Genomic DNA, 25,447 nt, shown 5'->3' with positions numbered 1-25,447 from the left:
GTATTCCAAAAGTGGCCTAGCCAATGTCCTGTACAGCCCCAACATGACCTCCCAACTCCTGTACTCAATGCTCTATCCAATAAAGGAAAGCATACCAAGCACCACCTTCACTTCCTATCTACCTGTGGCTCAACTTTCAAGGAACTGCACTTCAAGGTCTCTTTGTTTAGCAACGCTTCCCAGGACCTTATAAGCATATATAGTTAGTCTTCTTCATTGCAAGATTTCTGTTGTGGAATCTTTGCTTATTAAAGCTAGGGTTTCCTCTCCTGTTTCGAAACCAATATTTGTTTTAACTGCTGAAAGATATTCTTTCATTAAATAAAGCAATCATATTTACTTCATTCTTTGTATTCTCTTTTACTTGTTTAAGGTCGAGACGAAAATAAGCTGAACTACATTGAAAAATATCTAAAAACAGTTGGATTGTTCAGGGATTTCAGTGATTCATCCCAGGATCCAGAGTTTACACAGGTAAGATGATTCTTGTGTGTTCCAGGTGCGAAGAAACCTTCTTGCCAAATTGTAAATCTTTGGAATCTACTATATGTATACTATGGGAAGTTCATCCCAAGTCTTTCAAGTCAATGGTTATACAGGCTTTAGAGATGAGAGATGAAGTTACAGTGTGGTGTGATTGGGGAGGACAAAAGGATTAAAAGGCACTATGAATGCACGTTATGTCCTGAGGATGTCTTGATGCTTCATAGTTGTGTACTTGTAATGAAGAACTCCAGAATTCTACAAATTCATTACTATTGAGGAAACAAGTCAGCAGCTAAACTGTTGTGAACTTGCGTTGAACGCTCAAGGGCCTAAGACTTCAACCTCACTTGCTTTTATTTTTGTTTGTGCGTTATTCCTTTTTTTTTCCAAGGTTCCACACTTGCCTTTGATTTCTAAACTGTGAGTATTAATTCAGCTGATGAAACTGCCTCTGCTTTCTGGCAGCTATTTGTACATTCCCCCCGCTTTGACAAAGGATCAGTTAGACTCGACACGTCAGCTCTTTTCTCTCCTTACAGATGCTGCTGGACCTGCTGAGACTTTCCAGCATTTTCTCTTTTGGTTTCAGATTCCAGCATCCGCAGTAATTTGCTTTTATCCATCTTTTTTCTCATTTTAAGCTTATTACCTGTATTTGTGTTTATGTTTTAATGTTGGTATTTTACTATTTTCTGTCCAGATTACTAGGTAATAAAATTTCTTACTTTAACTCAACAAAGGTTTGGAAATCGGCTCCTTCGTTTTCTAGAGAACTGAATTTTATTTGACGTATGATATCTGTGTGCTAAAAAGAAGAATGTTTGTTGCAATTGTGATGTGACCTCAAAAAGAGAGGAAGCTGATCTCCCCCCTCCAATAATAACAAACCTAAATGTGTCTAATTTACTTTAAAGTAAATGATTTACATTGAAATTTGATTAACTCATGTGATCCACAAGAAAACTTTATTTAAAGTACTGCACAATATTAAATAATGTCTCCAGTATTAAATGGTCATTGTGTAGCTAAGTTACAGGTGGTGAAGTACTGTCTCAATCTATATATTATTTAACAGCTGATAGGCTAGTGATGTGGTTCCACACTTGCCTTTGACTTCTAAACTGTGGGTATTAGTTCAGCTGATGAAACTGCCTCTGCTTTCTGGCAACTGTGGGAAAAAATTATTTTTGCAATTTTTCCTCATTGCCATAACGCAAATCTTTTTGCAAACTCTGATACTAACTTCGCATCTGGCTCCAAGCTCAGAGTGGGTTCACAATGGAAGTGGACAGTTGTCAGGCATGTGGTTTAGGGGTTGCTCTTGAATTTAGTTGGGCAAAGGCAGTGAGGATTTGAACTGTGTGTAGACTAGTGTATAACTGGGAGAAATTTGATATTTGGGCACAGGAATGAGAAATATTTCCTTCACCAGCAATAATGGCTCCACATTTTACAAAGAAGCATAGTTGTAAATGTTGTCTGGTGTGTTATAAAAACACTTCTCTTCAGTTTGTTGCTAAATGTGTTTTTACTAATGCAAATAAATGTTCCATTGAAGACATTATTTTGTTCAGACAAAATATGTTGATATCACTAAATGTCTGTTTCCTCCAAATATGTCAAGAAATGTAATTACCTTTCAATGTCCCTTTCAAGAGCAGAGAATATCGGCATATTAAATGGAGGTTTGTAATCTATTATGTGCAATTCTAAATATAGAAATGTTTTTCAGATTTGGTATAGTAAATTTTCTTCGCACTACCAATGCTTTATATTTTAAAATGTTTAGAAAATAATGTTTGTGTTCAGACACGTGTTGCTTTTTTGTACGTCATATCATGTCCTTGTGTTTTGCCAACATAATCTTTTTCATCCTATGTAGATTGTGGAATTAGATCTCAGCACTGTGGTATCATGCTGCAGTGGTCCCAAACGACCTCAGGACAAAGTGGCTGTGTCCAATATGAAGCAAGATTTTGAAAGTTGTTTGACAGCAAAGGTGAGTTTAGTTTAACACCAACCACCACCAGAAATCCAAAAAGGTGAAAGTTTTGTATTGGCCATAAATTCGCTGAAAGTTCAAAAAACAATGAATGCTTTTTTGACGAGTTTTTCAGGGTTGAAAATATTGAACTTGATGCCTCAGTGTTGCGATTCAGGCTGTTTCTATTGCACAGATACCCTGGTTTCAGCAATACCTTGCGTATATGACTAACCTAAGTGCGCCAGTGGAATTGGGAATAGCAGCTTGTGAAATATCAGAATATTTAAAAATGCAGTGTTGTACTTGAGCCAAATCATCTGGATCAACATAACTTCTTGATGAAAGAGATAAAGTGTGATTTGCTTAACCTTTCTTGTATTATGCTCACTCATTCTGAACAGTTGTTGAATGTATTTGGCTAGTTCTAAGGGCATAGGATGCTGCTAAATAATAAGACTGTAAGATATCATTTAGACTGTTTGGCTCATCAAGTCTGCTCTGCCATTCAGTCGTCACTGATGTGTTTCTCCTGCTTTCTCCCCATAACCTTTGATCCCTTTGCTTATCAAGAACCTATCTGTCTCTGTCTTAAATACACTCAAGGCCTCTACAGCCTTCTGTAGCAATGCATTCCACAAATTTACTACTCTCTGGCTAAAAGGCTTTCCTCATCATAGTTCTAGAGGATTGTGCCTTCACTCTGTGACTGTTGTCAGGTCCTAGTCTCCTCTTCTAGTGAAAACATCTTCTCCACGTCCCTTCTATTTAGGCCTCTTGGTTTTTTATGTTTTGATGAAATTTCCCCTTATCCTTCTAAACTTCCACGTACACACCGAGAGACCTCAACCATGTCTCATATGACAAGCTCTTCATTCCAGGGATCATTCTTTCAAACCTCCTCTGGACCCTCTGCAAGGCCAGCACATCCTTCCTTAGATCCAGGCTGCACAAATGCTCACAATATTCCAAATGCAGCCTGATCTGAGGATTACATAGCCTTAACAATATATTCCTACTCTTGTATTCCTGCCCTCTTGAAATACATTTCATTTGCTTTCCTAAATGTCAACTGAACCTGCCTGTTAAACTTAAGAAAATCCTGAACTAGGATTCCAAAGTCCCTTTTTTCTTCAGGTTTCTGAATACCTACCCCATTCAGAAAATAATCCAAGCCTCTATTCTTCCTAACAAAGTACACAACCTCGTATTTTCCCAGATTGCATTCCATCTGCTGCTATTTTGCCCATTGTCCTAGCCTGTTCAAGTCCTCCGCAGCCTCTCAACTTTATTCACACTACCTGTCCCTTCACTTATCTTTGTGTTATATACAAACTTAGCAATAATGCCCTCAATTATTTTGTCCGCACTGTTGATATATAAGGTGAATAGTAGTAGTTCCAACACTGAATCCTGCGGAACTTCACTAATCACTTGCCATCCTGAAAAAGATCCCTTAATGTCCAGTCTTTGTCTTCTGCCAGTCAGCCAGTCTTCTATCCAAGTCAGTACCTTGCCCCTAACACTATGGACTCTTAACTTTATTTAACAGCCTCCTGTGTGGCACCTTCTCGGAGGTCTTCTGGAAATCCAAGTAGATCACATGTACTGGCTCTCTTTTGCCTAAGTTGCTCGTTACCTCCTCAAAGAACTCAGGTTTGTCGGGGATGACCTCTTCTTGGTGAAGCTATGCTGACTCAGCTGTATACTACCGTGCACTTCCAAGTGCTCTGCAATCTCATCCTCTGTATAGACGAAAAGAATAAAATAGTCTCATGGAATAAAATCCTATTACCAACCAAGAGCATGCTAACCAGATAATTTCCCATCTTCTGCCCCCCTCCCTTCTTAAACAAGGGTATTACATTAGACATTTTTCATTCCTTTGGGACCCTCTCTTACTCCAGTAATTCCTGCAAGGTCATCACTAATGCCTTTTGTGTAATCTGTGCAAACTTCTTAGAATTATTTCTTGATTAAACCTCAACATTACTGCTCACATTCACAGTATCGCAACTGAGCTTTTCTTTGTCCTTCTTTTTCCTTAGCATTCAATTAGTTGAGTTTTGGTAAAGGTCATAATCAAGAATGCAGGAATTTTGTACTGAAACTGAGTTTCCATTTTTTTCCCACTTTTTGCCACTCAATTCTTTAGCGAGGATTTAAAGGATTTCAGATTCCGCAGGTTCGTCAAGATGACAAAGTGAAGTTTCAATACAACAATCAGGATTATGAATTGTGCCATGGTTCAGTGGTAATTGCTGCCATCACCAGCTGTACAAACACCAGCAATCCATCTGTAATGTTAGGAGCAGGTATGTCGTACACATCTACCTACCGACATATGTTTGAAATTTGTGTTTTCATGCTGAATTCTAATTGCAAGTATTTTGGTAGGATACCAGTAGATTTCTAAAACCATGGTTCTGAGTAACTTAGATGATATGTTATTTTACAAAGATTTTCTTAGTTGTGTTGCAGATATGCACAATCTATTCTGCCTTGTCCTGGAACAGAGAGTTGAACATGCTGTAAATAGAACTGTAGATCGATTATAATTTATTTTCTATTGAGAAGTTTAGAGGTTGACATGTACTTGCAGATTCTTGACACCAGAATGGAAATGGTTAGTGTGGAGTGATCCCAGTGTGTATCTCTCCTTGTTCAGTCCATGCAAATTGCTGGTCATGTAATTCCAGTGATCTAACCTAGGATGAATTCTGCTCAGCCTTGCACATGGGGATAACTTATTTTACTGGTCTTGGCACCTATTTTGTATTTTTTAAAAAATCTGACTGATATTTGGGGATACTATATTTCAGTGCATCTCACAGTGCTAGATTCAAATAACTGCTCCTTGTTGTTAGGAAGTGCTGAGCAGAACGCGGGTAGTTTCTTACAAAGATGTAGGAAATTCCAAGGGCACCAACAGTCCCTGGATCAAGATGCTTCCCCATCCCCATTTTTGTTGACACGCTGGACTCAGGGTTCAAATTATCCTTTTTTCATTTTTAATTTGTACTCTCCTTATAATAGTTGAGTGAAATGCTGCAGATATGGAAATATGAAATAAAAACAAAATGCTGGAAATTCTCTTCATCTCTGGAGAGAGGAACAGACTTTAATATTTGTGGTTAATAATACCCATTTTGGAATGAGATCTGTGACAGAGGCAACCTGTTGAACCAAGTATGGAAACTAGAAGGGAGGGTGACTCGAGGACAGATAGAAAGTCTATGAGAACTTGAAAGGTTGCAGTGATTAAATTATAAAAGGGTACAAAGGTGCCGTGCAGAAGCGTTGGTAGTGGAGCAAGTAAAGAAATAAGTGAATTAAAAGGAGGTTTAAGTGATGAGTTAAGACCATTATAAGTGTCTGATGTTCAAAAAGTTGGAGGCAATGGTTATGTTCTGAAATTGATGAACTGTAATCTAAATACTTTAATTCATTGCGAGCCAAATAGCATTAACATCATGCAGAAATACATTGAGTTGTATAAACTTGGAGAAGCTGCAGCTGCATGTTTATGGTGACTTGAATACACAAAGGAAAGAGAATTGCATCCCTGAAACGCCTGTTGTTTCCTCACCCTCCACCAAAATTCGATAAGGGATGTGTGTTTGTGTTCTGTTTTGGTAACTTGCCAGTATTGTCAGGCATTCCTACTAGTGGAACGTTGAGAAAATTAAAACAGATTGAAAATGTAGTTTGTCCAGAAACATTGTTCTGGTTTTTAAAAACAAGTTACATGCAGATTCAGGAATATTTGGTGAGCATGTGTTCATGCTCCAGTTGTCTTAAGTCTGCTTTATGTTACTGCACAGGAAATCTGCAAACTTGCATGTGTATCGTGTATTGGAAGTGTATGTTTGTCACCATTCTTGTACAGAAGGATTCATTCATGTTTTGTTTATGGAGCTTGTGTCTTTTGGATTTTGGCTCCATCAAACCACCTGCTTGCAGAAGTGTTTTATTATGAAACCAGGATGCTTGGTCAGGATATAACCTTTTTCTTGAATCATTTGCTCTGTTTGTAGCCCCTTGCTAAGTGCAGCAATGTTTCTGCAAGAAAGTTTTTTTTCTACTTGTCTTTTAACTAAATTAAATAAGTTTATAATATGCCAATTATTTTTTAAAAATCTCTAATTTATGTGACATTGTGAATGAATCTTCATGCATTATCAACAACAATAAAATATGTATCCTTACATAACAGCAAGTAAATCAGCCTGAATTTTCTACGGCAGTACTATCTAATTGAATCCAATACACTGGCTCCTTCCACCTGAGTCCACCACAAACCTGCATGATCATTTGCTGTATAAAAGTTCAAATGAAATCTGATTCTATCCCATTGCTGATCTTAACACTATGAAAAACAGCTTGATTTTTCTGTTTTTTCCAATTCTGTTCGCTGGCCTACTTAGCAGATGAAACAGTTTATTGCTATTTGCTCTATCTGAACCCTACAAACTCTAGAGTGGGGAAAGATGCCATTCGACCCATGAAGTCCATCCAAAGAGCATCCCACCCTGACCCAGATTCCCCCATTTACCATGGCCAATCCACCTAACCTGCACATCTTCAGCCTGTGCGAGGAAGCCAGAGCATCAGGTGGAAAACCCTCCTATCATCAAACCATTCCTACTTTGGAACATGTCTTGGAATTGAAGGAATTCCATCATTAAACAAATGGCAAATTCAAGAAGTATTAAGAAAACACTATTTGCTTTGTACTTTGCTGTCATGAGACTTCATTCAGGAAAGCTATTTAATATTTTTATTCTGTGTTGCAGGGTTGCTGGCAAAGAAAGCAGTAGAAGCTGGTCTTAATGTTCAACCATATATCAAAACCAGCTTATCTCCAGGAAGTGGCGTAGTTACCTACTACTTAAAGGAGAGTGGAGTCATGCCCTATCTTGCCAAGCTAGGGTGAGTATAAAGTTTTTCCATAGTTCATATTAGCAACCTTGGTCTGTACAAGGGGTTCTGCACAGAGGCTTCTTTATTAGCACTGTATGCAATGTATCCATTTTCAACTTTCTTTTATGCATGCTGAAAATTTTTGGGTCCCTGTAGAATGCAGTTTGATGTGAAATAATTATTTGTAACAGCAACAATGCCCTTTTCTCTTAAAATAAAGTCACTGTACGCTGGTACTTCATATTTTATAAATGTATTCCAGTTCTGGTCCCTGCAGTCAAGCTTATTTTGATACACATATTGCAGATTCTTTATACTAGCTTTCAATCTAGTGACGTGCAAGTAGGAGCTAAGCAAACAAAGGGAGTGAGCATTGTTAAGTTAAATGTACAACTGAATGCCTTTTTAAATCCACTTCCAATTATGAAGATCCAAAAAAATGATAGTAATGCATGTATGTGGCTAGACCTGTTGGTTGAATTGAGCTTAACTATCCTGAGGATAGTTGAATTAAACTATCCCAAGGAATATATAAAGTAGACCTTTTAGCTCCAAAAATTCAGAGAACTTGAGGTACCTGTGAAAGGTACTAAACACATGCAACTTAAATGCAAGTTAGTGTGTTTTACGGCTGTTTCAGAAGTTGCAGGCAGGCAAACTAATACTTATACATTGCTAGCTATTTGTGATTTTAAGTAGCTATTTTGTACACTGTAGGTTTGATGTTGTTGGCTATGGATGCATGACGTGCATTGGTAACAGTGGTCCACTCCCAGAGACTGTAGTGGAGGCCATTACTAAGGTAAAATGTTATAAATATCCCTTTCAGATTGAACTGTCCTTTGTTGATTGTGTATATTTTGGTGGAGTTGTTGAAAATGTAGAGCTAAGGTGACCTTTCACATCATAAATGTAGTTACAGGCAACAAAATACTTGTGCATTATTGTCTTTTTACGTAAGTTACCATCTGCAAGGTGTGCTACAGCAACTTGCCAAATCTCCTTTAACAGCACTTTTCCAACCCACGGTTTGTATCACCTAGTCGAACAAAGGCAGCAGGCACAAGAAAGCACAAGCATTTGCGAGCTCCCTCTAAATCTCACCATCCTAATATGGGAATATATATCTGTTCCCTTCTCGCTGCTCAATTAAAATCCTGGAATTCCCTCTCTAATGGCATTTTAGGTGTGCCTACAGCACAGGGACTACAAAGATTCAAAAAGATAGTGAGCTGTCACCTTGTCAATGCTGACTGGGCTCAGCAATAATATTGGCCTTGCCAGTGATTCCACACCTCACTAATCTATTTAAAACATTTGAGCACAAAAGTAGCTAGTTAATGATTTTTTTTTCTTTCTTGAGATCTATTATCCTTGAAGAGGGAGAGATTCATTCTTCATTTTTGGGGAGCTGAATATCTAATAAAATGATATGGCCATGATTGGTATGCTATTACAATGAAGAAGTTGAATCTAGCAATATAATACCAGCATCACTAGTGGAGACAATTTACATTATGTTATCCTTGTTTGTTCAGAATGATCTTGTTGCAGTTGGAGTATTGTCTGGGAATAGAAACTTTGAAGGTCGTGTACATCCCAACACACGTGCTAATTATTTGGCTTCGCCACCATTGGTTATTGCATATGCCATAGCTGGTAGTATAAGGATCAACTTTGAAGTGGAACCATTAGGTAAGCTGCTTCTCCATGATAATTCATTTTTGAATTGCTAAAGGATGATTTCTATAGCCAATGAAAACAAGACTAAAGTTTACTTTTAGTTTATTCTAATGATTGGTTAAATCATTTTAATAGACTTGCAAGCTTCTCTTCTGTGCAGCTTCTGTTCTGGTCATGGCAATGTTTCTATGGTTCTTATCCCTTTGATGTAAAAAAAAATCAGATCTTCCAGTACATTAAAATCATTGTGGTCTTGCAATTGATTTTGAGCCTGGAAATTTTGAAAAAGGTACTTGATGTATGTTGCCATCAGGTGGAGACAGTTCACACATTATTACCTGTTGGTCTGCTTGATATTTCCAGTAGTTGGTAAATTAGCAGTAACTGAATCCTGAATTGGAGCTTAAGGTGTACCACTACCGAATGATCATTTTGCCTATTATGTAGCAATGCAATAAAGACTTCTGCCTCTCACAGTTTCAAGATGTTGCACAATATTTTATGGACTGAGATCCTTTTGACGTGTAGTTGTTTGTACTGTAGAAAATAGGCAGCATGTTCATGGATATCGATGGCGATGTGGTGATAGCTCGCAATAGCCAAAAAAAGAAATGGCAGTTGAGTGAGAAATGTTGGTCCAACTCACTTTGCACAAATACCCTGCCCTTTAAAATATTAGCTGTGGGATCTTAGATGTGTTCTTGTTTTAATAACTCAAGCAACAGATGGCACCTCCAAAAGTAGATTACTTTTTTTAGTACTGTGTCAATCTAGATTGTACTGAAGTCTTTGGAGTGGAATTTGAACCAATAACCTCCTGACTCAGAAACTAGGTTATTACAGCTGAGCCATGGCTGATACAACAGTTCTTTTAATGAAAAAGAGCTGATAAATTTCTAGTCATCTTGATATTTTTAATCACTCATGAGAATTAAAAATCAGATTTTCACAAATGACTTGTTTTTGTTTTAAATGTCTGTCTATTTCAAGAGTGTGCCTCTGGAATGTAACCAAGTTTTGATTAACTTCTTCCTCCTGGATGTTGTTCAATGCAGTGCCGTTTCATATTTACAACTGAACTGTTTAACCATTCTCTTTCAGGTGTTACTGCGGAAGGAAAGGAAATCTTTCTGAGAGATATTTGGCCAACCAGGGAGGAACTGCAAGCAATTGAGAGGGAATTTGTTATTCCTGCCATGTTCAAGGAAGTTTATGAGAAGATTGAGGTAAATGAGGTGAACTTTGCTCAGGAAGTTCAAAGGTTTAATGATTTTAATCTATTGTAACAGTATCTGGGAGAAGCTCGAGTTATGCGCAATTATAGTAAAATGTTTTAACTAAAATTTAAATACAGCATTTTGAAGAACTGTCCAAATTTGGCAAATGTAAGTATGTGGTCTGTTGTTTATAGGGCTCAATGTGAGTGAGTTCAGTAACTGGGTGTGCATATTAGCATTGTTATCCTTAGATTAGAGATTCAGAAAGTGAAGTTGGGAAATAGTGTTTTGTTTTTTCATATTTTTTCCACAGAAAGGAAATGAATGCTGGAATTCTTTGAATGCTCCTGGTGACAAACTCTACGCTTGGAATTCCAGGTCAACATATATCAAATCGCCGCCATTTTTTGAAAACCTGGTATGTACTTGTGTATATTCAAAGCTGAGATAGATTTTTGATCATAAGGAGAATCGAGGGTTACGGGGAAAACACAGGAAATTGGATATGATCCTATGGAATGGTGGAGCAGGCTGGAGAAGCCAAACGGCTCGCTGTTATTCCTTTTCCTTACAGTTTTCATGGTTTACCTGTGATGGGTGTATTTAGGATGACTCCCTTATTCCTCTGACTGTGAGGGAAAGGTTTAACTATTTCTTAATATAATCCATCTCTGGTACTTAAATTAATAATATTCAGAGTGTGCCAGAAATTGAGAAGAATTAAAAATAAATCCTGCAGTGACAACCACTCTTATGAAAGTAAAAGATTTATGTTTATAAATAGTGCCACCCATGATCTCTGTGGCAAAGTATTTCATAGTTAATGAAGTGCTTTGAAGTATAGTCACTGTTGTAATGCAGGAAATGGGGTACCTACTTGTACACAGTGAGGGGCCTCAAATAGCAATTTTATGGAATTTTCTTTCTTTTAAATGGGGTTGGTTATTGAGTCATACAAGCATGGAAACAGACCATTTGGTTGAATTTGTCCATGCTGACCAGGTTTCCTCAAACAGCACTAGTCCCATTTGTCTGCAATTGGCCTATATCCCTCTAAACCTTTCCTGTCCATGTACTTGTCCAAATGCCTTTTAAATGTTGTACTTGTAGCCATTTCTGCCATTTCCTTTGGCAGTTTGTTCCATACCCACACTACCCCCTGCATGAAAAAGTTGCCCCTCGGGTATCTCTTAAATCTTTACCCTCTCACCTAAAACCTATGCCCTCTATCTTTGGACTCCACTACCCTGGGAAAAAGACCTTGGTTATTCACCTTCTCCATGCCCCTCATGATTTTATAAACCTCTATAAGCCCCTCAGCCTCTGACACTCCAGGGAAAAGAGTCCTAGCCTATCCAGCCTCTCCTTGTAACTTAAACCCTCAAGTCTCCACAACACTCTTGTAAATTTTTTCGGTACCTTTTCTACTTTAACAACATTCTTCCTAAAGCAGGGTGACCAGAATTGTATGCAGTGTTCTAAAAGTGGTCTTACCCATGTCTTATACAGCCAGTTCAAACCGGTCCAAACCGTCCATGCTGACCAGATATCCCAACCCAATCTAGTCCCACCTGCCAGCACCTGGCCCATATCCCTCCAAACCTTTCCTATTCATATACCCATCCAAATGCCTCTTAAATGTTGCAATTGTACCAGCCTCCACCACTTCCTTTGGCAGCTCATTCCATATACGTACCACCCTCTGTGTGGAAAAAGTTGCCCCTTAGGTCTCTTTCCCCTCTCACCCTAAACCTATGCCCTCTAGTTCTGGACTCCCCAACCCCAGGGAAAAGACTTTGCCTATTTACCCTATCCATGTCCCTCATAATTTTGTAAACCTCTCTAAGGTTACCCCTTTTGAAGGATAATTATTGGCTGCAGAGCTGGGGTGAACTTGACACCTGTTTTTTGAGGATAGGAGGGCCTCTATTTAAGCTCCTATCCGAGAGATGGCATCTTTGGTAGTGCAGTGTTTACGTCGGCCTGCATGGGAGTTCAGATTAGATTGGCCTTCTACCTGTGAGGTAGATGGAATGGAGTTCAAGCATCCCTCCAGAGATTTGAGATTTTGAATTAAGTAGAGAAGGCTAAAAATTAGCATTAGTTTGCCAACTTTGACCACTTTCCTGATTTATTTGTCCTTCATTCTGAACAGTTCCTCAGAGTAGATTCTGTTCAATTAAAACTGCTCTCGGCATATTTATATGCCAGACCTGTTGTATACTACTAACTTGTGAAATGCCACAACAAATGAGCATCTTTTCCAGAGTATTCTGAAGAAGATTGAGTGAAGCATAAATAGTGGCTTGGATAGGTTTAGCTGAATGGTAAGATACTGTGTTGTATATCCTGTGTAAATCATCTGGTTCTTGAGAGATCTTTCTATGCCAAATGGCTCAAAGTTTGCTCCTATAAATTGCAACAATTCAAAGTGACTTATTGTTTAGATAATTTACGTTTTAAGACAGCTAAACAAATAGCTCATAAATAAGAAATATGATCTTTATTTTGAGTTGGTTGATTTCAGGCAGGACAATAAGTGGGATGATGTGAGGAAGTGAATAGTGGAAGTCTGGAATCCTTCCCCCAAAAGTTGTTGAGGCTGGGGAGAAAACTGAAAAATTCAGTATTGAGCTTGAAAGGTATTCTGATAGGCAAAGAGTACTGATGCTTACAAAGCAAAGTTGGAAAGATGGTGATCAACCATGATCTAATTGAATAGTGGGACAGGTGTGAGGGGTTGAATGGCCTCCTACTTGTGTTGTAATAATCCTCAAGTCTCCAAATGAAGTTGAAATTTGCTAGAGTTCCTGGTTCTGATTGTTATCTAGTTGCCACTATCGAAGACTGAACATGTAGATGTGAACTGGTGAAAATATACAGATTTTCACAGATTTCCTGTACTCTTATCTCTCGTGCTCTACATATACTTCCAATACTTGTTCTTCAGCTTGATCCCCTGCACTCCTCCAATTCTAGCGTCTTGTGCATCCCTGCTTTTCATTGATCTACCTTTAACAACCAGGAAAGGGAATTTCTAAAATGTTCTAAAATACTCCTGTTTCCTTTAAGGCACTCCTCTAAAACCTACTACTTTAACTAAACCTTTAGTCACATGATCTCTACGATCTGTTAATGTGGTGTCAAATTCTGTTTGATAGCGAAGTGCTGCGAGGCCTCTTTGTTACTTTAAAGATGCTGTATAAATGCAAATTGTTGCAGTTACTTAGCAGTTATTTGGAATTGAGGTAGCAGTTCCAAATTCTGTTGATCTGTTCATTATTCAACTTATTCAGATATGAATGGTTACCTTTTAAGAATTGTATTGGTCCAACAACAGACTCTATTATAACCTACAGTATTAGATGTTTTAATCCATAGATCAGCTGATGTACCAACTGGGCTTCAGTCTTAATCTCATTCAATTTTATTGGAGTGCTGTCCTAATTTCCATCATCATGTGGTTATCTCTGTGAAGGAACAAGAAATAAATGAACTGCCGCTGGTCAATCTGAAGTACTGTTGCTGTATCATTTACCACTGTACACATATTTTTAAAACTGACTTTTTCTTTCATCCAGACAGTAGAACTGCAGAGTCCTAAACCTATCATTGATGCCTATGTTCTTTTGAATTTGGGTGATTCAGTGACAACTGATCATATCTCTCCAGCGGGGAATATTGCCAGAAACAGCCCAGCGGCACGGTATTTAACTGATCGAGGGTGAGCATAATTCTTAATGAGTTTATTAATATTCCTACTTATACCCTGTCCTTTTCCAAATTCACTGCAAATGACTTGTATAGAAACACAAATGTCTAGCTTGCGTTCTGATATATAAGGGTAGATGAATAGGAAGGGTTTGGAGGGGTATGGGCCGGGTGCTGGCAGGTGGGACTAGATTGGGTTGGGATATCTGGTCGGCATGGACGGTTTGGACCGAAGGGTTTGTTTCCATGCTGTACATCTCTATGACTATATAACTATTGCATTTTAAAGTTATTTTTGCAAAGAATAAAGCTTCTTCATGTAAAGTTAAGTATTGCCCTTCTTCTCTAAGTGAATATATACACCGTACGGGGTGCAGTGATGTTTCACACCTTTCTAGAATAGTGTGTTGCCCAATGAGGAGAGATTCTTTCTCCAAGCTTCTCTCCTACTGTACAGCCAATCTTAAGTGTGTCATGCTAAAACAGTATTATGACAGTGAAGCTGGTCAACCACTAAGTTGTATTCAAGATAGTAAAGATGGAAAATGGTGATAAGTTAAAGGGTCGGAAGAGGCATCAGAAATCAAAAGTTCTCAGATTGAACTCTCAGTAATGAGATTAGCTAATGCAGAGATGTTAATGGAATGGAAGATTACACCATTTTACAAAGAGGTCTCAGGGTGACGTAGCCAAGCTGTTTAAGAGGGATGAACCAATGTACATAGACCAGCATGTTTGTCTTTAGCTGTGCATGACACTTTGGGAAATGCTACACCAAGTCACACTTACTGACTCAAACACTGCGCCGGTGAGAGCAGCTTTTAGAAGAATGTGAGAAGACCTGATGGAAATGTATAAAATTCTTAGAAAGCTTAGCAAGTGTGTTTTGCCAAGCTGGAGATTCTAGTATTAGGGATTCTTAGTGTCAGGACAGGGGATCAGCCATTTAGTTCGAAGTTGGCAAGAAACTTCTTCACATAATGGATTTTGAATCTTTGCGTTTTCTAACATAGAGCTGTGGACGTTCATTTGATGAATATATTATTTTTTCAGATTTTTGAATACCAAGGAAGTCTGAATAGAAGGATAAGACAGGAAAGTATAGTTAAGATAGATGATCAGCCATGATCATAGTGAATGGTGAAGTTAATTCATGGGGCCATTGGGCCTCTGTTGTGGCTATTTCTTTTGCAGTACTATTCCATGGATGAACATGTAAGGGAAAATATGGACCCTAGGCCAAAGAAGGAATATTAAGAGAGGAACATAAGTTTTGATTAAAGAGTTATATTTTAAAGGAGGTTGGAGATAGATCCGTGTTTGGGAGGAAATTTCAAAACATCAAGCCCAGGTACCTGTAAGCAAAATCATCAGCAATGGGGAGAATGGTGTAGTCAGGATTTACAAAAGGACCAAAATAAATGTGAGATGAGGTGTAGTGAGTAAGGAAGTTGGAAATCATGAAATATCAAGTTTGTGGTGGAATTTTAACATGAAAATGTGTATTCTAAGCTTGTGATGTTTTGTCCCAGAAGCCAATGTGGATAATTAAGGACAAAGGTAATAGAGTGAGCAGTATCCTGTGGGATAAATAGAGGCATTTGAGGTTTGAATGAACTGAAGCAAGTAGAAGTTGGGATATTGTCCAAGAGAATATTATATCATCCAAGCTTAGAGATAACAGAACAGTAAATGTATGGAAAGACCTAAAGGTGGTGATGTCAGTCTTTCCAAAATTTAACTAGAAGAAATTTAAGCTCCTGCAAGACTGCAAGTCACACATGTGAAGTGGAATTTTTCTGAGAGGTGACGAGAGAACTGGGTGTCATCAGCATATATATATATATAATATAGATGACCCCATTGGGCAGAAAATTACAAGGGGAAACACTTGTAGGAAAAAATGACCTGCCTATTCCTGCCTGACTACCCATGCCTATCATTTTATGATATAGGCTGCATAATATTGGAGTTGATTAAGGTTTTAACAAGCTGAATTGACTCCTAATTAATGTTTACACATTGGGTTGGCAATCGAGTTTGGAGCCCACCCATCTTGTGTCATACTTGGGTAAGCCTGGATGAGCAGGAAGTTGGTGGACTAGCCACTTGACCTGTTTTACATACTCCCATATTGAAATCACACCTACAATATCCAACCCTTTGTCTCTGAACGATGTTATCAAAGTGCAGGCTGCAGATGAGCAAACAGAAGGACCATGATATGTTGTGGACTCTTGAGGTTGTGATGAATGAGGTGAGATGACATTGCAATGTTTCTGGCCTTTTACAGTAGAGGAGAGGCAGGTGACAGTCTTGTGATGAAGTGGCAGAGTTCCAAACTCTGAGCCAGGAGGCCTGTCTTCAAGTCTCATCTGCTCCAGAGGCGTGTAGTAATAATTTTTGAACAGGTTGACAAGAAAATATTGCCCTGCCTTGGAGCCAGAAACTCTAGGATGAAGTCCAATCTAAGGATGATGTAAGCTACATTTATAATGCAGCCAAACTGGTTGAGAATCAATTTATAAAGCCTTCTATTGTAGAATTTTGTAGTATAGAAGGAAACCATTTGGCCCACTGTGTCTGTACTGGCTGCTGAAAGAACTACCCAGCTCGTGCCATTCTCCAGCCCTGTCTCTGCAGCCCCTCAAACCTTTACTTTCAAATATATGTCCACCTCTCTTTTGAAGCCTCCAATGGAATCCACCCCCACTACTCTACCCAGGTAGCGCATTCCAAATCTTAACAATTTTGAGTAAAGAAGGTTCTTCTCATCTCGCTCCTAGCTGTCTTACTGATAGTCTTGAAATTGTGACCCCTACTTACTGAAACAGCAACTAGTGAAATCAGAATATGTTTCTTTAGTCTGTCAAAATTATTCATAATTTTGAACACCCCAATAAGGCCATCTCCTAATATGCTCTGCTCCAGGGAGAATAAGGAGAAAGTGAGGACTGCAGATGCTGGAGATCAGAGCTGAAAAATTTGTTGCTGGAAAAGCGCAGCAGGTCAGGCAGCATCCAAGGAGCAGGAGAATCGATGCTTCAGGAAACTAAAGAAGGGCTTATGCCCGAAACATCGATTCTCCTGCTCCTTGGATGCTCCCTACCTGCTGCGCTTTTCCAGCAACACAATTTCTCTCAATCCTTTCTTGTATCTTGGGATAGGCGATGGCCAAGACTATTAATCAAGAGTTCCAAGTAATGATCTGGGGCCCTGGGTTCAAATCCTACAGTGGTAGACATTGAATTCAAATTCCACAATGATCTGGAAATAAGATTGTAATGATGACTATGAAACTATTGGTGATCATAAGTGAAAACCCATCTGATTCACTAATGTCCTTCGGGGAAGCACAAATCTGCTGTCCTTCCTGGTCTGGCCCACATTTGACCCTTGGACCCACAGCAATGTGGTTGGTTGACTGTTAACTCCCCTGGGCAATTAGGGATGGGAATAAGTTCTGGACCAGCTAGTGACACATGGATCCATGAATGAATAAAAAAGAATCCCTCATTCCTGGTATCATTCTAGTAAATCTCCTTTGTGCTCTCTCCAGGGCTTGAACAACTTTCCTTAAAATACCTGTTTCAATAAGCGTAGCCACCAACTGAGAATTACGCATTTGTATCTCAAGGTCACTGCTTCTCTACTCCCCTCAATGTTGTACCATTGAGCCTGTATTGTTTCTCCCTGTTTCTTCTACCAAAATGCATTACCTATTATTTCTCTGCATTGAAATATCACCTGTCTGCCCATTTGGCCAACTTGTCAATTCTGTCTGAAGTCACTTAGTGTCATCTTCACAATTCAGTACTCCTCCTTGCTTAGTGTTTGTAAATTTAGAAAATTTGCCCTCAATACTCATCTTCAAATTGTTTATGTAAATTGGAAAAAGCAAGGTGAGGGGTCCCAGCACCTAACCCTGGGAACTTTCAATTCATCTCTGGCCTGAGAAATGCCCACCTACTCTCTGTTTCTTATCTTCTAACAAGCCAACTTCTAATCCATGCAGACAAGGAACCATCAATCCCAAATATTTCTAATTTGCTAACTAACCTGCCATGTGGCACCATATCAAATGCTTTCTGGAAGTCCAAATATACATCGTCCACAGCACCACCCTTATCCATTGCTTGTGCCATCTTGTCAAAGTACTCACTTTCATTTTCTCAGGCATGACCTGCCCTTAACAAAGCCATGTTGACCATCTTCTATTAACTTATTTTTTTTTATATGTATATTTAGCCTGCCCTATATTATGGCAGTTTACCCACTATTGGTGTCAAGCTGACAGTTTTGTAGTTTTGTGGGTTATCCTTTGTCTCTTTCTTAAACAATGGCATCACATTTGCAATCCTTCAGTCCCTTGGAACTAAGCCTGTGTTCAAAGAAGACCAGAAAATTTCTGTTAATGGCTTAGCGATTTGCATCCATTACACGTTTCATCCCTACCGGGCCTGGCAGCTTCTCTATCTGGAGTGCTGCCAGCCTTTTTACCACTTCTTTACCTATCACTGTACTGTTCAGTTGTTCAATACTCACTTTTAGTAGGTATACTCAATACTCACTATCTTCTAATTTGGTAAAGGCAGGAGCAAAGTAAACATTTAGTACCTGTACCATACCCTTTGTTTCAATAAGCAGGTTACCCTGCTTGGTTGGAAATGGAGGACTAGTTTGCAAGGACTCGGGTGCCTTATGATTTCTTTTATAGTGGGGGTAGTGGGTGATCATGATTTTAAAAGGGAAAGGAACTTTTTGTGGAGTGAACTATTTGAGGTCAGGAGGAAAGCTGGCTGGTCAGCAGTCTATGGAGAATGGTGTCAAGGGACTAGAGTTAGGTCTCGGTGATAATATGGGCTTGGAGAGGACATGGTAAGAGATAAGAAAGATACTCAGAGAAACAGGGGATTCAGACATTGTTTAACATGAGTGTTTCGGGAGGAATGGTTGGGCAGGAATGAAGAAGAATAGCAGAGGCAACTGAATGGTTATTCATTATCTTAGTGAGAAGGAGTTCTGAGTTTATTGGACTTGTAATTCAAAGTGTGGGTGAAGATGGTAAGGGGAATAGGCAGATGCAGAAGAACAGGAAAAACAGTTTATCTTTCCTTTCCAAAATGATTCTGGGGAATGCTTGATTTTGGCAGAGAAGCATGATGTTAAATAACTTTTGAAATGTTTAAACTAGTTAAACCCCTTCTATTAATTTTTAAAATTCCTTTTAGTTTAACTCCTCGACAGTTCAACTCTTACGGATCCCGTCGAGGAAATGATGCAGTAATGGCAAGAGGAACATTCGCAAACATTCGGTTGCTCAATAAATTCCTCAACAAGCAGGGACCGCAGACAATTCACTTTCCCAGTGGAGAAATAGTAAGTGAGAAATCACAAAGTTATCATATACGGAGTCCAGTGGGCTGGCACACATGAGAGTATCAGGTTGTACTATGGCTTTCTACTTGCTGAGTTGTGTTTTCAACGAGGTTGTTGTGAAAAGTCAAGCAGAGAAGATCAGATTTTTATTTGAAACGTAAAAGTAACCAGAAATATTACTTTGGTAGTGGTAATTGGCAATGGCTCCTCACTGTATTGAACAGTCTGTCAATAATCCTTTTGAACTTTTCTCTCTTGATGATACAGTGGAGTTTTCCTCCTTTACAGTTTTTTATTCACTTGTGGAATGTGGGCATTGTTGGCTGGGCCAGCATTTATTGCTTGTCCCTAGTTGCCCTTGAGAGGGTGCTGGTGAGCTGCCGCCTTGAACTGCTGTATTCAATGTGATGCTAGCAATTCCCTTATGGAGGGAATTCCAGCATTTTGACCCAGTGACAGTGAATGAAAAGCAATATATTTCCAAGTCAGGATGGTGAGTGGCTTGGAGGGGACACACAAGTGGTGATCTTTGCATATATCTGATGGCTTTGTTTTTCTAGATGGTAGTGGTTGAGAGTTTGGGAGGTGCTGTGTTAAGGATTAGATTAGATTACATTACAGTGTAGAAACAGGCCCTTCGGCCCAACAAGTCCACACCGACCCGCCGAAGCGTTGTTTTTCTAGATGGTAGTGGTTGAGAGTTTGGGAGGTGCTGTGTTAAGGATCTTTGGTGAATTTCTGCATTGCATCTTGTAAACAGTATATGCTTCTGAGTATTGGTGGCGGAGGAAGTGGATGTTTGTTGACATGGTGTCAACCAAGTGGGCTGCTTTGTCCTGGATAGTTTCAAGCTTCTTGTGTTGTTGGAGCTGCACCCATCCAGACAAGTGAAGAGTATTTCATTACACTTCTGACCTGGGCTCTGTAGTTGATAGACATGCTTTGGGGAGTCAGGAGGTGAGTTACTTGCTGCAGTGCTGGTCATTCTACTATAACGTACGTTTCGTCAACGCAAACTCGCTGTAACATGATTGACGAATTGGGGATGCTGTTTCTAAAACGCAAACTTTTAAAATGTGTGTTGGCTGTAACATGATTATATTGCCAACACTTCAAACACTGTTTCTAAAGCGTGATTTTTCTATAAAGCAGGGTTTCACAAGAACCAACCATCACATTATAGAAAAGCTGACAGTATTACTAGTCTCTGACTTGTGGCTATAACTATTGTGCTTATATAGTGAATCCAATTGAGTTTCTGGTCAGTGATAAATGTCAGGATGTTGATAATGGTGGGGGGTTCAATGACGGTAACACCATTGAATGTCAAGGGCTGGTGGTTAATTGTCTGTTGTGGCAGATGGTTGTAACTTGGCAATTGTGTGGCATGAATGTTACTTACCAACTGTCAGCCCAGGCCTAGGTATTGTCCAGATCTTGTTGCATTTGAACATGGATTGCTTCAGTATCTGAGGAGTCATGAATGTGGCTGAACTTTGTACAATCATAAGTATGCATCCCCATTTCTGACCAAATCATTAATAAAGCAGCTGAAAATGGTTGGGCCAAAGATAATACCCAGAAGAATTCCTGCACAAATATCTTGGAGCTGAGATGACTGACCTCTTAATAACAACTTCCTATGTACCAGATATGACTCCAACCAACTGAGAGTTTGCCCCCTGATTCCAGTTTTGTTATGGCTCCTTGATGCCACATCCAGTCAAATGTGGCCTTGATATTGAAAGCTGTCACTCTTACCTCACCTCACCTCTGGAATTCACTGGTTTTGTTCATGTTTGAACCAAGGCTGTAATGAGGTCAGGAGCTGAGTGACGCTGACGGAATCCAAACTAGGCATCACTGAGTAGGTTCAGCTTGATAGCACAGTTGATGACATCTTCCGTAACTTCAAACGTAAAATCAATAACAAATATCAGTATAATAAAAAGAAAGAGACACAAATTACAATACAACTACTATCCACTAACTACTAACCTATCCTATAATACAAAGCAAACCCTAACACTGTGCAAAGCAACACCAAAAAAAAAGCAAAAAAACCCACAAAATACAGAACAGCTATGCTCGGCGCAAAGCTCCCAAACAAAGGAATGGGAGCATTGTATATATACATACCCGTATTAACTCAGGAGACCCCCTCCAGGGCCCAGGGCTTGACAAATTTAATCATCCTTTAAACAAATGCCCTAGTTAAGATAACTGACAAATCTATATCCAAATAACTCAACTAGGGCTGCCATGTCTCATAAAAATTGTCTGTAGTGTGGTGCGCCATGTTTGGAAAAAAGTCCAAGGAAATGTGCTCCATAATTAATTTCTGCTATCCCAGCAAACCCAGCAGGTTCTCAGACACCACTTTCATCAGAATATTCTTCCGTGCACAGTATGCAAGAATATTAAATAGCTTCTTCCCATGCCCATCTAAAGATGGTAAATTCAGTAGACCTAAGAGGAGAGATATCGGGTCTACTTTAACTTCGGTCCTCAATACCCTCCCTATCTCTCCCACCACAGTGCTCCAATAAACACTGAGCCTATGGCATGTCCAGAAGCAATGGGTAAGAGTACCTATACTTATTTTACATTTGGAGCACACTGAAGATGCCCCTTTTTTAAACTTTGCCAGAAGGTCTGGTGCCAGATGACACCTGTGCAGAACTTTTAACTGTGTAGCGCATGTCCTATTATAGATTGAGATCTTTCAAGTATTCTCCCATATGTTCTCCCATGTTTCAGAAGAGATCTCCACTCCCAGCTCTTGTTCCCAGACCCCTCATAACCGCTTAATATCCTGCCAGGCCTTGCTACCCAGGAGGCGATAGAGGGCACTAACCGAAAGGGTGCTTGTGGAACATAGCAACAACCTCTCTGTATTATTGGGCTTTTGGGCTTAGTGAGAAGCGTAGTCGTCTTCTGGATGAAATCCCTAACCTGAAAAAAAACGGAAAAGATCTGTGCTGGGCAACCTGTATTTGTGGCTCAGTCGCTCAAAAGACATCATAACCTCCCCCTCAAACAAGTCTCCCAAACTAGAAACTCCTCTCGCTGCCCATAGTTTGAACCCTGAGTCCATCATCCCTGGTCAGAACTCTGGCATGTCAACTATAGGTGTAATTTGTGAAGTCTTGGATAACCAACCCTCACTCTGACGCATTGCCCTCCATGCCTTGACTGTACTAACGACAATGGGGTTCCGGCAATGGTCCATAACTGTCCTCATCTTATCCATGAGCAACGGGTTAATAAGAGGGCACTTTGCCTGGGAAGCCTCGATATCCAGCCATATTGAGTTTACATCGTTACCAACCCAATCACAGATAAAGGACAGCAGGGAACTCAAGTGATACCTTCTGATGTCTGGGAAATCAACTCCCCTCTCTCCATGAGGCAACTGCAATTTAGTAAGTTTGAGGGGCCGCACACGATGCCAGACAAAGGAACCAAACAACCTCATAAGCTTCCGCAGCGTTGACCTAGGAAACATTATAGGGAGCATACGCATGGGATAAAGCAAACGAGGAAGAATGTTCATCTTAATGAGAGATATTCATCCCAGCCATGAAATTGGAAGAGCGTCCCATCTCTGGAGATCTCTCCTAATATTGTCAAGCAAGTGAGCAAAGTTAGTCCGAAATAACAGATCAAACTTGGGGGTAATAAAAATGCCTAGGTATCGGAACCCTACGCGTGACCACTTAAAGGGAACTTAGGGCCACTTTCAACTCCTGGTACATCCTTAAGGTTCCCCAAAGGTGTAGCCGCCGATTTTGCAAAGTTAATCTTATATCCTGAAATAGCCCCAAATGAATTGATACATTGTATCAAATGGGGTACGGAGGTCATTGGGTTCAATAAAAACAGAAGGACATCATCCGCATACAGTGTAATCTTGTGTGTCCTCGCTCCCACTTCCGGAGTGGTTATGTGGATGTTCTAACGAATGGCTTCTGCCAGCGACTCTTATCACCAACTTAAACAACAGTGAGAGAGGGCAGCCTTGCCGACTACCCCTACCAATCGTAAAATTCTCAGACTTCACCCCGTTGGTGATGACCGTGGCCAGAGGGTGGCGATATAAAACCTCCACCCACCTAGCAGACTCCACCAACCCAAACTGTTCTAAGACATAAAAAAGATACGGCCATTCCATCCTGTCAAGTGCTTTCTCTGCATCTAAGGAAATCACCAACCCCTGACTCGATCGTTGCTGACAAACTTGGATCATATTCAGCAGCCATCTAATATTATTAGAGGACCTACAGCCCCTTATAAAACCTGTCTGGTCCTCTTTGACAATATGGGACAACACTTTCTCCAATCTCAGTGCCAGGATCTTAGACAGAATCTTGAAATCTGAATTTACTAGAGAGATGGGCCTGTATGAGGCACAATCCTCAGGAACCTTCCCCTTCTACGAGTTATGGAAATATTAGCTTCTGTCAAAGATGGTGGTAAGCATTCAAGCATAGAGGAGTGATTGTACATCTCCAACATCAGCCCTGACAGAATCCATAGAAACTCCTTATAAAACTCACCCGGAAGACCATCAGGGCCAGGCGTTTTCCCACTCTGAAGTTGCCTAGCTGCCTCCTGGATTTCCTGAACTGTCAAGGGGACATTAAGGAGGGAGGCCTGTTCCAAGGTTACCCTTGGGAGCTCCAGATTCTTAAAAAAAAAGGTATCTCAATTTTAGCCGTCCTGTTCTCACAACTTTCAGACCGATACAATTCAGAGTAAAAGGTCTGAAAAGCCTCATTAATCTTTTTAGCATTGTATGTAAGGACTCTGGCACTGTCTCGGATTGCAGTAATGGATTGGGGAGCACGCTTTTTCCTAGTCAGATACGCCAAATACTCCCCTGGCCTATCCCCATATTCGAACAGCCTTTGTCGAGCAAAAGCAAGTTCGTTCTTTGTGTTTTGTGTCAGTATTGAATTCAAGGCAGTCTGAAGGGGAGTGATCCGCTGTAGCTTAGTCACCGAAGGCCACGCAAAATGTGCTGCCTCGGTGGCTTTCAACCGCGTCTCAATTAGGCACTGCTGTTCCTCCTCCTATCGTTTCCGGCTTGCCATGTAAGAAAAAGCTAATCCCCTAGCAAAGGCCTTAATAGTCTCCCATAGCATAGATGGACTACTAGCCGTGCCTGAGTTGATAGTCAAGAATTCCTGAAACTCCTTCAAAACGTATTCCACAAATTTGGAATTCTTAAGGAGAAAAGGGTTCAAACGCCAGTGCTGCAAACCTAGCCCCTCACTCTTGGCCTTAACCTCCAAATACACTGCTGCGTGATCAGAGATAGCTATATCCCAATCTAACAAACCATAATCAAATCCAGAAGGGCCGAGGGAGCCAGAAAGAGGTCAATCCTCGTGTGACATATATGTGGGTTAGAGAAAAAGGTGAAGACCCTGCCGGTAGGGTGAAGACATCACCAAATATCCACCCAGCCCCAACTCGTTGCATAAGTCAACCATCTGCTTGGCCTGTGAAGAAATAGTTGGGTGCCCACAAGGCATCCTGTCCACTGTCTGATCCAAAAGACAATTAAAATCCCTCCCCTATAATAATGTGCCATGTTCCAAAAGCACTAATCAAAAATTTGAGGGGATGCGTGGAGGACAGTAGACACTTAAAATGCCATATTCCTCCCCATGTATCAGGGCTTTAAGTATCACAAACAGTCCCTGCTCATATTTCACCTGCTCTAATAATGTGAACGGAAGATTTTTCTGGATAAGTACCGCCACTCCCCTACAGGATGAAAAGAATACCCGGTCATAACACCCCTGTTGTAATTTCAGGTGTTCCCCATCATCAAGATGGGTTTCCTACAACAAAGCAATATCAACCATTTCCCTCTTAAGGCTAGAAAGCACTTTTTTTCCTTTTAACAGGTGAATTACTTCCTTTAATTTTCCAGGTGTACCATTTAATAAGACACTTAGCCATATCCCCTTTTAGAGACCCTTGAACCCCTTGGAGGGAGAACCCTACTTACAAAGCGCCAAGCACAAGTAAATAAAGACTCATAGATTCGAAGAGC

At 40.0% G+C, this 25,447-nt stretch overlaps 1 protein-coding gene and 1 long non-coding RNA gene across 3 annotated transcripts in view; one reads left to right on the top strand and one right to left on the bottom strand.

Annotated features, from left to right (window-relative positions):
* aco1 (aconitase 1, soluble) overlaps nt 1-25,447 on the top strand; it is a 77,863-nt gene that overhangs the window by 43,350 nt on the left and 9,066 nt on the right. The window contains exons 9-18 of the mRNA XM_043716283.1: nt 374-474; nt 2,369-2,485; nt 4,623-4,782; nt 7,264-7,399; nt 8,108-8,192; nt 8,929-9,085; nt 10,175-10,299; nt 10,604-10,708; nt 13,872-14,014; nt 19,233-19,380. Coding sequence (XP_043572218.1) covers nt 374-474; nt 2,369-2,485; nt 4,623-4,782; nt 7,264-7,399; nt 8,108-8,192; nt 8,929-9,085; nt 10,175-10,299; nt 10,604-10,708; nt 13,872-14,014; nt 19,233-19,380 — 1,277 coding nt within the window. The remainder of the gene's footprint in view (nt 1-373; nt 475-2,368; nt 2,486-4,622; nt 4,783-7,263; nt 7,400-8,107; nt 8,193-8,928; nt 9,086-10,174; nt 10,300-10,603; nt 10,709-13,871; nt 14,015-19,232; nt 19,381-25,447) is intronic.
* The window catches only part of LOC122562986, a 29,060-nt gene that overhangs the window by 2,306 nt on the left and 1,307 nt on the right, over nt 1-25,447 (bottom strand). Inside the window, exons 2-3 of one of the 2 annotated variants that reach the window (XR_006315459.1) lie at nt 21,142-21,289; nt 13,648-13,760 (exon numbers count right to left, since the gene is read on the bottom strand). This is a non-coding gene — a long non-coding RNA (uncharacterized LOC122562986). Of the gene's footprint in view, nt 1-13,600; nt 13,761-21,141; nt 21,290-25,447 lie in introns of both variants that reach the window. The other variant, XR_006315461.1, reaches the window with a different exon arrangement.

The sequence above is a fragment of the Chiloscyllium plagiosum genome, chromosome 2 (assembly GCF_004010195.1).
Source record: "Chiloscyllium plagiosum isolate BGI_BamShark_2017 chromosome 2, ASM401019v2, whole genome shotgun sequence".
Classification (NCBI taxonomy): domain Eukaryota; kingdom Metazoa; phylum Chordata; class Chondrichthyes; order Orectolobiformes; family Hemiscylliidae; genus Chiloscyllium; species Chiloscyllium plagiosum.
Note: the sequence above shows the minus strand (reverse complement) of the source record. Positions and strands in the feature narration are given on the sequence as shown.